This window comes from Cynara cardunculus, assembly GCF_001531365.2.
Source record: "Cynara cardunculus var. scolymus isolate 2C chromosome LG 17, CcrdV1, whole genome shotgun sequence".
NCBI lineage: Eukaryota > Viridiplantae > Streptophyta > Magnoliopsida > Asterales > Asteraceae > Cynara > Cynara cardunculus.
In genome coordinates, this window is record NC_037544.1 from 33,276,038 (window position 1) to 33,292,805 (window position 16,768).

The following is a 16,768-nucleotide window of genomic DNA, read 5'->3' on the forward strand; positions in this document are numbered from 1 at the left end:
GTTTAATCTTTCCCTTCCAACCATTCCATCTTTTATGCCCTTCAAACACACACACATATATATATATACATATATATACACATATATATATATATACATATATATATATATATATATATATATATACACACATTGTAACGTTATACGTTGTGTGAGATATAATGAACCAAAGAGACATGTCAAGATAAAACTACAATCGAGCATAAACAGTTATCTGACAATATGTTAGTTCGATTCGGTCATGTTGGTTACGACAAAACCAATGGCACCCGTAATGTCTTTCGACGACCTCATGTACAGAAATACTTATACACTGAGTTATATATAATAATTCATCTTTTGATAGCTAAATAGTTTAAAGGAACTGGTTTAACTCTTGTTACAACTTTGAGCTGATCTTTCCTGTTTAGAAAAGAGCCGCAAGCACCCGCCTCCCATGAAGGGCGGTGAAGAGTGGTGCCGAGCGGTGAAAAGGGTGGTGGAGTATGTGCAGATTCAGTGTTTCTCCTTGAGGTGTGCAACCGGAACGAAGATGGTGTTGGTATGGTCAATAGATGTTGCTGTCGTTTTAGCTCTTCGGTTTGGTGTTCTCAAAAGTAATACCTGTTTTAGTTTCTCCATCTTTGTCTTTAAAAAACAAAGCTTCTCCATTTGGGATTCTGCTGCTGCTACTGCTTGTTGATCATCGCCTTCACTGCTGCCACCGATGTCAACGGCTCTGATTTTTTCCTTTTTCACATTTTCTCTTAACATTTTCAAGCTCAAGTCGTCATCTCCAAGATCTTCATTACCATCAACCTTTAAAAAGTTCCAGACAAATGCCAAATTGTTAAAAAAAAAAAAACTTGAAAGTTCAAAAAGAGGGAGCCAAATTTATTGGCCTACTGTAAATGACGAATAGATACCACCTATCAATGCATCATGTAGAAAAATCATGTGGGTAGTAACACAATACTCTCTCGACCATACTATTCCAGAAAAGTAGAAATATGAGTAACATGAATGGGCGCCATACGGTTATTTTATTACTGTAATCTAAAACACGTCAATATTTTGACAAATGACTTCTACCAATCGGTACATCTAGATGTATAAGAGTTATAACCACATTAAGGGAAGGGACAGTAGTGTCAACTGTCAAATAGAATGCGTCATTAACATATGCAGCCATAAATGCTTCCAAATATCTGCTTTCTTTAAAATTATCTTTTTGATCCCTTGTAAAAACATAACTTTTAAATTAGATATGGATTCTCGTATGCACCATAACCCAAAATTCTTGTATGTGGTAAAATGGTCATTTTTATGTAGAAAATAAGGGGTCATTTACTAAACACTTACTTGGTAAGTGCTCACCGGATAAATTTCCTTATCAGATGAACATGAGAAGGGCCAAGAATCTTACCGGGTAAGAGCGATGAAAATGATGGAATCTTACCCGGTAAGTGAGGATGACGACTCTTACCCAGTTAAGCGCTTACCTAGTAAATTGTTGCATTCGATATGTTTTGATGTACTAAAATCTTGCGCATCAAAATAAATCATAGTGTTGACTCCTATAAATAAGTGCTTACCGGGTAAGCAATTGGGTAAACGGCCCCTAAGTAAACACTTGTGTTTCAATTAGATCAGGACAGTTGCAAATTATCTGGTAAGAAGAGTGTGGTACTTGGTTCCTACTATTATCCATTCTTAGTTGGATAGTTTGTTATCATATAACTTGTTTAAAGAACCATTCTTGGCATAATAAAATAACTGAGTTATCATCCATCAAACTTATGGAAAACACAACTACCAACTCCATGGAGTCAACTAGTTCATCTGTTAAGTCCTATATGCTTATCACTGGACATAGGTTGAATGGATAGAACTATCTGAAGTGGTCTCAATCTGTGAGGCTTGTATCAATAGAAGAGGAAAGCAAGGTTATCTGACTGGCAAAGTGAAGAAACTAAAGAAAGATGATCATGGCCGGAACATTATTGGGATTTAAGAATTCACTCGTTACAACTCACAACATGGCTTCTCAACTCGATGGAAGTATCATTAGCCTAACTCCACATGTTCATGAAGACTGCTAAAGATGTATGGGATTCAATTTGAGAAACCTACTCAGATTTGAAGAATTCATCACATATCTTTGAGCGGAAAACGAGACCATGGAAGTCAAAACAACGAAGTGGAGATGTGACAAGCTACTACAATGAAATGGCACATTGACATATGTGAGAGTGTGTAACACTCGGAATTTCTGTTACTATCTTTATTTTGAATTCATCTCTAAATGTAGTTCTCCAGTGTTTAAGTTGAGCTGCTTTGAATGTTTTTGGGGGTTTTAGTGTTTTCACTTCAAAACTCAAGGAAATGAACTGATAAGGATGAAACAGTGGGTCGTGCTAGTTTCAGCGCTAGTTTCAAAGCTAGTTTCAGCACTAGTTTAAGTAGCAGTGAAACTAGCGCCAGACACTATTCAATTTCATTCATGCTCGGGCGACTTTCAGTGTTAGTTTAAGTAGCGGTGAAACTAGCGTGGAAGCTTGTTTGGTGCAGTAAGGTCATAAAATCGGGATTCCAGCCTAATTTCTCACTAACACTTTCCCAACTCAAATTTCTTTCCTCTCACTTCATTTACTCTGATTTTGGAGAATTTATTTCCATCTTCCAACCATTTCCAAGGCATTAAAACCACATCTAAGTTAAAAGATCCAAGCCTAGAGTTCAAGATTCAAGTGTTTTCCATTTCCAAGTATTTTGTGATTTATAGGTTTTCACACAAAGCCTAGCAATGTGAGTTCATCCTACACTTTTATTAAACCATATACATGTTAAAATGATGTCTTATACTTCCTCTAAGTTTCTATTGCAAGTTTTATACATTTGGTTGATTTTGGACCATTTTGGTCAAAGTTGAGGATTTTGGGGATTCTACATATTTTGATAAATCAAGTGTGAGGAATGGTTTTAAATACTTGGGGAATGAACTTGGAACCGAAAACTATAATGTTTATATCTTTGGGATCGTATTTGATAAAAATGGGATTTTTACCCACTTGAGGGTAATTTGTATACAAGAGTATTTATGTTGGTGAAGTGCTGATATGTCTAGATAGATATTTATATATAAAAATGACTAGAATGTAATGGATCCATAGGCATATAAGTCAACCTACGTTGTTAAGATGAGATAAATATTCTCATACTATGACTAGATACGGGAATTATATCACCGGGGGAGTCAAACTACAAACTGTGGGTAGTTGAACTCGACGACTGTGTGACCCATAACGATCTATTTCTAGCAAAAGAGCATATCTTAGTCATTGGAGGATTTGAACTACAAACCATGGGTGGTTGGACTCGAAGACCAATGTACCGTAATAAAAGCTCTATAACATTGAAATGTGGCTTACTTTGTGTTGCGTCACTGTCAATGGTAAATCGGGATCTCAGAATGCTTTTCACCCTTCCAAGGGTAAATATAACTTGCTTGTACGAAATATCTTGATTAAAGCTATGTTTTACATTTTAAAGTTTTATAGCTTCACTCAATAATTGTTTGTTCTCACTAGACATCAAGCCTAGCACTTTTTCTCAAATGACATGTATATCATGCTCTCTTAGCAGTGGGGCTCCCAAGAGTTGAGTGAAGTATTGTTGCCGGTAGAGGCGTTTTTGGATTTACATCTTGAATGTAATTGTGTAGTTACCAAACACTATTCTTTTGAGGATTTTATTAACACCCGAATGTAATCTATATTTCGACTCGATGTAGATTATTAGGTTGTTGTCTAGCATCCAATCTTCAGATGTAAACTCTTACACAGTTTCCCCATTCTTGGGTGAATTTTATATTTACTAAACTATTTTCCCGTTTAAGCATTCGGTTTAAATTGTCTTCTATTTAGGGGGGTTACAATGTGACTGACTGTACTTGGCAGAAGGAATCCTAGTCAACAAACAACAATGTCAGTAGGCAGGTTAATTTACTTGGCGCATAGATATTGCATTTGCTGTAAGCATGGTCAGCCAATTTATGCATTGCTCATATAAAGAGCTCCTTGAAGCTACATGCTGAATACTCAGATATTCGAAGAGTTGTCTAGACAAAGGTCTCTTATTCAAGAAAGAAGATAGCATATTTGTGAAAGCATTTACTGATACAGATTGGGGAGGATCTGATGATAAAAGATCGACTTCTTGCTATTGCACAAATATACGGGAGAACTTAACTACATGAACAAGTAAAAAGCAAAATGTAAGGAGCAGTGTAGAGGTTGAGTTTCAATGTATGGCTAATGGAGTAAAAAGCAAATAACTGAAGACAGAAAACAAGCTACCTATGAAGTTCTTTTGTGATAACAAAACAGCCGTAGGTACTACAAACAATCCACAGTACAAAACAAAAGACATATAACTTGACAGACACTTCATACGGGAGAATCAAAAAGCTAGGATTATATGTATTCCGTTTGTTACTATAAAGGATCAGACAGCAGACAACTGGCTAAGAGATTATTTTTCGAACAGCTTTTGAAATACTTGCAACCAAGTTGGGCATGTATGATATAGACGCGTCAACTTGAGGAGAGAAAATATGTAAATACTTATGTTTAAATTAGAGCTAATAACAAGTCTAGTAGTTGTTCCTACTTTTATGTATCCTTAACGTGGATAGTTTGTCATCTTGCAACTTATTTAAAAATCATTCTTGGTCATAAAAGAATAACTGAATTCCCATTCACCAAACTTACACTATACTATTAGGGAGACAAAAGGTCTAATTTATCGTTTTCTGTTTGAATTCCAATTAACATTGATGTTTAATGGAACTCACAATCATTTCATAAAGAAACCAAGAATTATGCTATTTAATGAGCTGTTTACCTCCCTTGATTTCCTATTCAACTATTCATGACTCGACAATTCGTTATTGGCACACTGAGATATACACAAGAATTGTAGAACAACCATGGATATATAGTCAAACTGTTGAACAACACAATAAAGTGTGGTTGATCTTTTTGTATGTGATTATCGATCCTAAAAAGTCAGAGAAACAACCTCTGCATGCAAAATGCAAGAGAAAGACGGCATACAAAGACTTCCTTCTCAACCTTGGTGCTCTAGGACGGTTTTCTAGTGACAAAATCAGTTCAAACAGTAAAGATCTTGTAGTGTGCATTTCAAGTCGAGGGTTTTTCAGGATATGTACATGAAGTTCAAAATTTTCTTTTCGAGACTTGAAGCTTTTGCAAATTATTAAACTGTTTCCTGCCGCATTGCTCAAGTGAAAGGCTACAAATATATATATATATATATATATATATATACACACACACACACATCAGAATCTAAAAGTATTTTCACTAGATCAGTGGGATAATCAGAATCTAGATACTAATTGGAAGTTTAGAGCAAAAATTACCTTGTTAGTTGATGTTGTAAGATTAAACTCCCTTTCAACCTGCTGCTGCTTTGCAGTACTAGTTGGTGATTGAGGATTCTTTCTCCTACGGAACTTTTTCATATGTCCGTTCCCAGGTGTATGGGCCAAAGTTGTGGGCATATCCTCCGATAGAATTTCATCAATAGCTTCATTCTTTGCAGGTTCTGATCCAGATTCTTTTGAAATAGAAATACCATCATTTTGAGTTGGATTTTCCTCCCCTGCCTGTGTATTTCCCATGAGATTCAAACACAACTGATAAGAATTCGTGATTTAAAACAATATTTGGAGAACCAGGTAAATTAAAAACATAGAACATGAATTAAGGAAAACGCTAAACATGTCGAAAGGATTGACAAATAATTTAAGAATAATTGATCACCAAGAAATTCAGTACTCGTTCTTTCACAAAACATTATCAACATAAACACACTCGCAAAAGTATTTGAATTATGTCAAAAGTTTCATTAATCCCATGATTACACACTGTTGATTAGATATTGATTTGAAAGCCAAAAGAAACCAAAACAATATTGTGTTTCTTTTAAGATTTGGCAATGTCAAACAACAGAATGAACACAAATAAACATAAAAATCCATTGATTAAAAGAACAGAGTTTTTCATGATGGTTTGAATGCAAAGAGTTAATGTGGGCCTCCCAAAATTTAACTGTAGCCTTAGTTTTGGGAAAATGTTCATAATGATGGTTATGGACTGAAAGGGAAAGGAGGAAAAAGATATAAAAGAGCTGATTGCTAAATTCTGAGGCCATGTTTTTGGAAGAAAGTCACAATCAATTGTTATCGAATATAAGAATTTAAGCATCAATTCTGAACTCCGACTTTTTTACAGTTTCAGTGATCAATTGAAACTCTCAATGTGTTTCTACTTATAAGGGGAAAAAGTACATAATAGATTCGGAAGTTTAGGTCAATAAGAAAAAGATGCTATGAACTATGCAAGTATGCAAATAACAATGCAAGACTATGATGCTAAAACGAACCCTGCAAAGTACAGACTCACCCTCTTGGTTTTAAGTGATAGGTAGCGCGCATTTTTGAACCACTTGTTAACCTGAGAAATGGCACATGACATTCATCACACTTCAAAGTGAAACTGATACCAGATGTTCAATTTGTTGTTCATAATCAACCAAAATTTATGCTTCCCATGAGTATGATAATTTTTTTCATGATAAACTAGTGTTGTGTTATAATTACTGCCTACATGAGTCCAAGTAATTACTAATAGAAAAACAATGGTGTGTTTATATGCAACCACTACCAATACATTCTAATCTTTGAACTTGAAAAGAAACTTGATTCAAATTGAGATTTGAAAATCACCAGCTTGATGCAAAAGCAGTCAAATGTATCTCTACTTTTTTAAATGAGGTAGTAATAGACTGTCCTATAGGTTACCTAAATCAGAAGGAAATTTACCAATTTCACTTGGAATGGTTTGTACTAGAACTTTATTAAAAAATTACGAGCCATGCCTCATTGAATGGCATGAAATATGCATAAGGCAAAATAAGATGTTCAGAACACTAAATTGTACATCTTATTCATTTTAATATCCTATCCGACTGACTTCAGTGTAATGAGAGATGATTTCTAGAGGGGAACGAAAAAACCGATCTACTTGCACATGTCCAAATGAATCAACCGCCGACCTCTATTTAAGTAAAAGTGAGCAGTGCCAAAGTAGTAAATTTAAATGGTCATTGGTACTAAATCATAAATTGAATTTCAGTACTAATTGTCATTATGAAAGTATTACCTTTTCAAGGTCGAGACCTAACTGCTTGGAAAGGTCTTCTTTAACAGCTCGAGAGGGGAGCTCATTCTTTGCAAAAACAAGGCGAAGCTTCTGATATAATACACAAACAAGGAACAATAAGAAATATAATTGCCACCTTATAGTAACAAGTAATGGCTTCCGTAGGGGGGAAAAATTCAAACTACCTCTACAGCTTCAGATGGAATCCTGAAAAATGATCGTTTAGTTTCTTTGCACGATAAGTTTGTGTCAACCTTGGAGGTGTCAGGAACATCTTTTACACTTTTCTCCTCAGTTTCACAAAGAGTCATTAGGGTACTAGCTGCATCAGACTCTTTTTCTCTCCGTTTTCTGTTAGTAGGACCCCAATCTTCATCTTCACTTGCTTGTTCATTTGCAAGAGCATCTTTTCCAAACATTTCCTGTATGATATAGTATTAAAAATGCATTATACACATTTTACAACACAGAATCCTCTTCTCACAGCTAATAAGCTATATTACCAAACAATAAAAACTAAAAATATAAAAGGAATTTTTAGGTTCCATACTTTTTCAACTGAAAATAAAATTATAAAGAAAACAGTTACATATCTAACTTAGATAATGAATAATCAATGTACTCACATCATAAAGCTTTCTATAATCTACCGCTTGACGTTGTCGACGACCACTCACAAATTCACAATCAGAACCAGAACCAGAAACCGCACCAATTAAGTCAGCAGAGATGCTTTCAAGGCCCATATCTAACTTCTGAGATTCATCATCAAGAGCTTTAACATCCAGTGACTGTAAACTATAGCTGCTGCTGGCATCATCATCACAAGACTCGCCTTCAGAGCAAACTCTGCTACAACTACTGTCACGTTTTTCAACTCTGTCCGGATCATAATCATCATCGCCAGAATCATCTGAAGGCCATTCTTCTTGATTGAGTAAAGTATTGCCACCATCAGGTAATGTGGCTTCCACCTTAAAAATCTCCTGTTTCAAACACAAATGTGATTAAATTCTAATGACGAGATTACAGTCCTTCCCCCCACTTTTCTCGAGCAATCAACTCCACAAGCATGTTACAGTAACATTATTCAGTAATGCATGTTTGAGAATCTAAGGCTCATTTCATGGAAATTTCTGGCCAAAACATTCTATAACAGATTTATAATTATATCTGAAATAACATTTTTAGAAAATGATGTTCAAAACGAATTATCTATATTAGACATCAAAAAATAAGATATGAAGGAGGGATAACAAAATTCCCATATTATCTGCATTAGACATCAAAAGGGTGATTTTGAAAATTTGGCTAGTGATGAACTAAAAGGATTTAACTAACAGGTCAAACTGGTCGATATATATGAAAGTAACGACTACCTCTGATCAGATGCTGGTATGGATACCCAAACTAAAACCGCCACATTGTTAACTTGTCCCCAACCCTTCCACCACCTAAACCTCTTCAACCAATCCCCCCTCCTCCCCCTTATGCCAATAACCCTGCCTATCATACCCCACCACCACCCTTGTGCTCCCACTTTCCCGGTTTTACGCAACCCCCTTTAATGAACGAACTACAAACCATTGTTAATTCAAAAAAATTCTGTCCTATGAAGATTTACCATGCTTAACATTAGCACAAAATTTGAACTTTTTAGACGTCCTTCTGAAATTTTCAAGTACTCTTTTGTCTAAGAAAAAAAAGCATATTTGACTAATAAGTGTTCAATTATGTTACCTTTGATTTCAGATAAAAAAAATAAAAACTATTGTTGTCGATTAGAGAAGGATTTCCACATTGAACATAAAAAATAGAAATAAAAACTTATTACGGCAACTTTTCATTTTCCATGCAAAACATAGTTTAAGTTCTGCAAAAGATTTTCATCAACAAATCAGAAAACAGGTTAATAAATAGACCAAATGTTTGAAGTTTAATGTCTATATATTTAACTTTGTTTTTATGATGCTATAACTTTTGATCGTTATTCATGAAATTTTTTTTGAATATTTTGATATGATTGATATTTCAATATGGTTTAGTTTTTCTTCTTACCATCAAATTATGTGCTTTTCCTGAAATAGTTATTCTTTTGCAATAAATCAAAAATGGCATGGAAAATGCTGGTTGAGAATCTGTTTGACCCAAGACCGGCCCAACCCGTTTGTGCAATGGTCCATGGTGACTCATTTGACCTATTGATTTAACTCATAACCCATTTGGACATATTATATAATCCAACACCAGCCACCCATTTGCCACCTCTAGCATTGACATGGCACGAACTAAAGTAAACGGGATAAGTGGCTAGATGGAAGCCTCCTAGCTTCTAACAATTCACACTTACATGGGGAGTGATATAGTGGTATATTACTGTGCAAGACCAAATAAAGTTCATTATGAGTGGTAATATAATACAACAAGACAAGGAGGAAGAGTTGAACTCTAGCCCTTGCAAAGACATGAGCTCAAATTACAAATGAAGTCACCTACTCATCTAAACTTTTAAGCTAGTAAACGAAGGCCTAACATATATCTAGTTACAATGCCACACAGATTTATTGAAGGATAATGGAAGGTGAGAAGGAGATAACTAAGTAATTTGGGATCGTACCGGTCAGCAGATATATCATTAATAAAATAATGGCTCAAAAGGAATTTGAATTATTCTATGAAAAGGGTATAATACTCAATAATATAAAAAGATAGAGTCATCAATCATGTGAACAATTAGTGACATCCTAAATCGAAAGCGAAATGATTGTTATGGAGTGGGATGGCAACGTGGAACAACATAATGAGTTTCACCAACCTGCCAATTGCTATCATGGGGATAACTTGTTCCAAGGTGTGCATTCATGGCCTCCATGATTTCAGTCTTACAAATGCAATATTTACAGAACCAACCTTGGTCTCCTGGGGGAACTGATTAATCATAGAGATAACATTTAAATCAAGTTTCAGAAAATTTTAACATAAAAAATTTGACAAGATGAAATAATTGGTAAGTTTTGAGAAGAGCTTACTGTTTTCAGTTAAAAGGGGAGGGTCAATGCACATTTGGTGAAACGCACAATTGCAAGTCCCATCACACAGTATGATGTCATTATCAGGAAATGCATCCCTCAGCTTACACTTTGCACAGTGTATCTAAATATAATAAAAATAGAAAAAAATCATCATTCTTGTGATCAGGATTGAAAGCCTAAAGAGAGCTTTGAAGAAGTGGTTGAGATAAATTATCTGCTAGTCCCCTCAGCAAAAAGAGGCCTGCTCTTGTTAGCTATAGATGGTCCAATACTGAATAAACGAGTATCTCCTCTAGATGGAAGAAGATTCTCTTTGGAAAGTAATTTTAACACAGCTTACAACTTTCATCATACTGTGCTCTCCAAAGAGTAACTCTTCTCAAAATCTCACTCAAAAGGTGCCGAGTTGGAATCCCATTCTAATTCTAACTATGGATTCTTGTGGTTAAAATTACACAAAAACAGAGAAATCATAGATTTTGGAAAAGAAAATTAAAAAAAAATGTGATTAAATTTTCTTCCTGGTTTTCACGAGGAAAAGAGAGGTACTACTTAACTTTTGAGTTCAAAGTTCAAACAAATTACCTTTCAAAAAACAATATGCATGGTCTATAACTACATTGAACTTAAGGGCATATACTAAAAGAAAAACACTGGTACACAAGGGTCCTCAGGTTTGCAAAGGTTGCAGAAGGAATCTTTGTATTCAACATTTTATGACATGTACTATAAGTAGAAAGAAAGAGCGGCTAAATTGGTAAAAAATCCATATCATCTTAGAATTTAGCAAGTTTTTTGTTTGACCTCCAAAGTCAAAGTGTACCACTGTTTTGGAGCATAGAGCATAAGATTAAGAATAAACCTCGTCCTTACCGTTTTGGCTACTTTGAGTGTTTACATGGTAATGTATTTGTTTTATGTAACAACAAAAACTTGTGATTAAGTTTAACTATTTGGATACATACATGTTCATGATGTACAGATCCATCCGGAGCTATTACAGATTCATCAATGCATCCATCTGAGCTAAGTAAATCCAGCTGGCGTAAGGCATCACGGATTCCAAGTTTACATTTCAGTATCTGCTTTTTGGCTCTTTGAAGTTCCTTCTCCGGCTTAATCTTTTCTCGGCTGAATATAATAACAAATTTGAATTTAGCAAGAATTTTTCTAGGATAAGTGACAAAAACTACTATCAAAAGGAAACACTACCATCAGCATCCACTTAAGTTCACATTTTTTAACAAACAAGAATTAGCTATTTTTTCTGTAGTCTCTTAATCTTGCCTTCAAAAGGATGTGTGTTAATAAATTTTCTAGTCAAACGATGTCACAAACAAAATAAAAACATTATCCAACATGAAAGTATACACACACCTCTTCCAACAAAGCAGGCTCTATTTCCAAAAGCATTTCAAAGATACCAATTTTCCTAATTTGCTTTACTATTTCTCTACTCACTTCACTGAACATGACCTCTTGTAGAAGTACTTGGATACGGGAGGATCAGGGTAGCAGACTAGATATGGAGACCTGTAGCTAGCGTGGTTGGGCAGAAGGGAGTTGGAGATGTAGGGGGTAGAGGGCTCGCAGTTTAGACTAGAGATGTGTCTTTGCCTTGCTTGCTCAGTGTGTTTTTTGCCATACATTACCCTTGGTTCGTTTTCATGTAAGTACCTACTCCTTATTTTTTCTTAAACTTCTCATTCTATGTCACAATGTGCTAGTCTTTGTTCCTGTTTGTTCACTCTTGCGAGAGCAAAGGGTTTTCACGGTTACTTTATCTTTATTTTTCTCTATCTATGTTTACCATGTGCTAGTATTTGTCCCTTATACTTATTTGCTCACACTCTTGCAGGAGCTGAGGTTCAACACGAACTCTACTCTTTGGAGTACGTGTCAAGTCTCCATACATCTCACCACCATCCCCCACAGCCTACTTTCGAGCGGGACATACTGGTTTGGTTTGTTTTCTCTTATAGGTAAAATTAAATTTCATTTTGTTACAAGAGCAATTTCATATTCCCCTCTCTTAAAATTCCCACACAATACTTAACTTCCCTACCAACACTCTTTACCATAATCATGCTTTCATAATAGCCGCATCAAGTAGCGTGGGCTTGACACCCAAGTGGGGAACAAAGATGATAAGAACGGTAGAAACTTAAAGATAATGGCAATTGCAAGCTTCTCAGAAAAAATTTATATCTTTATAAAGACACACACAAAACATATCCAGTATATCCCACTTGAGGTACAGTGTGGAGGTAAAATGTTAACAGACCTATCGACTCAAATTTTTAAATGACACAGGAGAGCAAGAGCCTAATGGAAAAAGTAGCAAAAGAGTTTGCAAACATGCATCCAGTACAATGTACAAAAATAAAATCAGAGACAATTGTGAGAAAAATGTGTTAAGCAAGCAAGGAAACACTAAATCGCTAAAAACAAAGACGTACTAGGACAATATTTCCTCCTCCTAACAATCTGTTAGCTCCCCCGACCCTCTCCATATCTATGCTAGCTACTTGTCCCTACCAAGTCCGCTAACTTGGTTCTATATCTCCAACAATTCCTACCAGAAGTCATGTCCTCAGAAAGGTCTATGGCAGACATGTCCAGCCTCAACTGTTGCTCCCACTCTCTCTCTCTCCCTGTCACTTCTATCATCTCCCTCTATATTCTTCCCATTAGCCATAAGTCAATAATTGAAGTCCAGATCGATGTTCCAAGAATCAGCAATCGCAATCAAAAGCACTAACATTTGAAGATAAATTTTACTTTAGATATTTGTCTAAATTCTAAATTTATAATCTGAGGATTTTCAACTCACAAAATTTCTTGAAGAAGACGACTCTCCAATATCCCTCAATATTTTTGTCCAACAATTCAAAGTACAGCCCAGTCACACTCTAATGCATCCTCAAAGCACCTGCTATGGGATTCAACAAAGGGTGCTTCATAGCTTCTGAACCCACTACTCCTCATGTATAAGATCCCATACTCACTAATCACTACGACAGATTAGGGGTGCAACATAAGCAACCAACAATACACATCACTGATAAGTCTAATAAACTTAAATTGATGTAATTCGTTTTTGGTACAACAATTTCTCTGTATGATTCTGTTATCTTGCCATCTTTCACGAAGATCATAGCACTGGTAAACAAAAATTATGGGAACCATGTTACATCTGACATTTCTCAGTAGTTGCAGTTTGACATTTTGATAACTTGGTCATGTCAAACTAAGGATGCAGCATGCTCCCTCTGTCCCAGATGAAATGAGCTAAATGTGTTATCCCAAAATAAGTAATAGATATGACCTTCTAACTTCATAAGCTACATATTCACCAAATGCTTGTACTTTGTAGTTTGACAATGCACATATGTTTAAGAGTTGCAGATATCTAAAACTCTTTTCAAATGGCAAATCACAAGATAGATCAAGTATTTTCTATCAAATCTATTTAAACGCAACCTTTAACATGTCCTGTGACAAATGTATTTGGATCCTTGTAAAAAATATCAAAATCGTAAGTGATTTACACCTTAACAAGTCTCTGTAGTTTCATGTTTCGAGCAAAATATATTTATTTCAGGACAAAGAGAGCACAGTTACACTAGCTCTTATCTCCAAAATATACTAATTCCAATGGTTCATTTTCACTCTGACCAACAGAAAATGATATGCTGTTGCACCATAAACACCAACTTTAGCAAAGAAAGATTTGAAAAAGATAAATACCTCTGACCCTTCCAGCCTTCAGTTGAGTATGCATCTAGAAGGTTCTGTTCAATTTTCATTTTAATGAGAAGGTACCTCGTCCGCCTTTGCAGCCTGGAAGCTTCGTCAACCTCAACTTTGTTGTTTGTCCTCTTTCTCTTTCGCCTCTGCTTAAACTTCTCAGAAGTGGGATCCCCCTTTTCACATTTTTCATTTTCATTTGAACCAGTAGCAGCCAATTGCTTCTTTTGATTTTGGCAACTCACTAGAGATGGTTTGCTCAAGGATTTGCTTGCTTTATTAGAAGCATTTCTACGTTTAAACTCTTTCTTTTTGCTGTTGGTTAAAAGGTCAACAAGCTTTTTCTTAGACATTGGAGAACTCAAGGTGTTCCCATGGGGTTTTAGTTTTCTTGATCTCTTTGCATATGACTTTGGTGTGCTGCTTTGTAAGTGCACCAATTTTCCAATATTCTCAGGAGCTTCTTTCGTCTCTGCTCCAGTCATGTTGACTATCTATGCATCAAACTAACAAACAAAACAAATAAGTTGGTCAAATGTAAAGTAATAATTCTGAAAGCAATTCATACAGATGGTGCATGCATCCTAAATCCTGCAAAATGACATCATATAAACTAAAAGACGAGCTAACATTAAACAACAAAATCATGATGATGACAGTGGCTATGAAACCAAAAGTTTAGTTATTGACTTTTGCAAGGGCTTGCCCAAAATGACACTTGATGACAATCCATAGATTTGACAAACTTATGTGATGTTCCAGTATGGAATACCAAATGAATGGTAAGTGCAAAACAATAAACCATAAACAAACAATCTGAATTTCAAATCCATATGACATTGCAAAAGTAAACAGAAAACAAGAAACCCTAGACAAACAATTTGACATTTGACTTTTTGAAATTTGGCAAGTTAACGGAAGTTGAGTAATTCAAGCAAAGATCTTAGCTATATCCGATGTATCACCAAACAGAACGAGTCAAGTGAAACAAAAACTAGCTTCAATTTTAATCAATTGAAAAACACGGTGATTATGATCAATCATAAGTTACGAGTCGATCAACTTCACACATTAATCCTACTAATAAGTGTGCCTTATGTGAGGTGTGTTCCTCAAGGTACAAGCAGAAAACTGCAGCATTGCTACATGGGGCGTATCTTCCATCGACTGAATGATTATAAAGAGAGAAACAATTAAGAAATTGACACACACAAGAACTTAATAGGGTCCAATGATGAAAATGAATGCAATATTTAGTTATTTAAAACGGAAATGCAACAAGAGAAGTGTTTCTAGGGCAAGGGCTCAACAATCAAGAACATAAATAGCAATATTCACCATCCAAAACAAAAACCATCAAACGGAACCAATCAAGAACATGAATTTGTAACATAAGAACATTGGAGGGGGAGAGAGCACCTGCTGATGACAATGATCTGGAGCCGCAAAAGAAAGAAAATGCACATCTGTAGGCACACATATATGTGTACATCGGGAAACAAATTGAGTTCAATGGATGCACGATTGGAGCTCTTTCAAGAAAGAAATTCGAAATTCGAAGTGAGATATGTTAATGATCATTGAATTTCCTTACAATTTTGATCATCAACAACCTCAGTCTACTTCAGTTCCATCGTTTAGCTTTGATCGCCGGTCAGCCAACGGTCGGCAGTCTCCGAGGAGGTTTAATACGGCAGTGACGTCGATTCCATGGCGGGTTAAATACCCCTTTTTTCTCGCCGCCGTTTAACATTTCGTAAATTAAGGATAATATGCTGTCTTAAATTATATAATATTTATGCAAGGAAAATGGAATTGAAATGTAAAGGTACAAAAAAGCTCAAATCTGAAGCTTTTGTACTAAGGTTTTTTATCAAAAACTTACTCGATAAGTACTTATTGATAAAATTCAATACTATTATTTACTTATTCGGTAAGATTTTAGTCAACAAAAACGATTTTCTATACAACAATTTACCCTGTAAAAACTAATCGTGGTAAGAGTTATTGTCCTCACTTACCGGGTAAGACTCTCGGTACTTGCCTCGTTCTTACCAGATAAGATTTTTGGTTCTTACTGTATTCATCCGGTAAAGCAATATAACTCCGTAAACGCTTACCCAAGTAAGCATTTGATAAACGGCCCGTAAGCCCGGACCTAATAAGTACAAAACCTGGTCGAGGTCATGCCTCAAAGCATGATCAGACCTAAACACGAGCAGCAGCACCAGGTCGTGGTTTAGGTCTGACATGGAAAATCCCAGCCTAAAAAAGCATTTCATGTCCGAAAAAGTTTGACTAGAAAAAGCCCAATCGGGATGTTTTTCAACACCAAAGTTTGATCGGCCCTAGGCCTTAAAAAGTCCTGACCTTTTTTAATTATTGGTAAAGTTTAAACCTTTGATTCATAGAAAACTTAGGATTTACCCGTAACCCGGGTGTAGCTAAAACCAATGACCCTTTGGCAAGTGGTTAAGCTTTTTACTTTCCCATATGTTATCAATTATACTGTTTTTATAATTATCTGTATAAGAACAAGTTTTGTTTCGTAAAAGAAGAAACTGTCTGGAAGAAATATAACAGTTTCATCATATCAAGTTGAAATTTTAGTTTTCTAACCAATTCTCGAAAGACGTATGCCGTTGGTTAAGTCTATGTACATCGTTTGGTTTCTTTCTAGCAAACAAAGGACGAAAATGTAATACTGGAACCTTTCCGAAGAATAACAAACTACATTTTAGCAGTAGCTTTTGATCG

The 16,768-nt window shown here is 35.5% G+C and overlaps 1 protein-coding gene across 3 annotated transcripts; it reads right to left on the reverse strand.

Moving 5' to 3' along the window:
• Positions 1 to 200: 200 nt before the first annotated feature.
• Positions 201 to 15,710, reverse strand: LOC112501006 (pathogenesis-related homeodomain protein). 3 transcript variants are annotated; one of them, XM_025104633.1, is made up of 11 exons: positions 15,431 to 15,710; positions 14,012 to 14,517; positions 11,227 to 11,392; positions 10,259 to 10,382; positions 10,045 to 10,157; positions 7,856 to 8,215; positions 7,415 to 7,651; positions 7,230 to 7,319; positions 6,471 to 6,521; positions 5,426 to 5,671; positions 201 to 798 (listed from the first exon to the last, which is right to left on the reverse strand). In XM_025104633.1, the coding sequence occupies exons 2-11, from the start codon at positions 14,494 to 14,496 to the stop codon at positions 496 to 498; spliced, it is 2,175 nt and encodes a 724-aa protein (XP_024960401.1). In that variant the 5' UTR covers positions 14,497 to 14,517; positions 15,431 to 15,710; the 3' UTR covers positions 201 to 495. The 3 variants fall into 3 exon arrangements, with proteins under 3 accessions (XP_024960401.1, XP_024960403.1, XP_024960402.1); XM_025104635.1 differs by lacking the exons at positions 10,045 to 10,157; positions 10,259 to 10,382 and having other exon boundaries at positions 7,856 to 8,212; XM_025104634.1 differs by lacking the exons at positions 10,045 to 10,157; positions 10,259 to 10,382.
• Between the last annotated feature and the right edge of the window lie 1,058 nt (positions 15,711 to 16,768).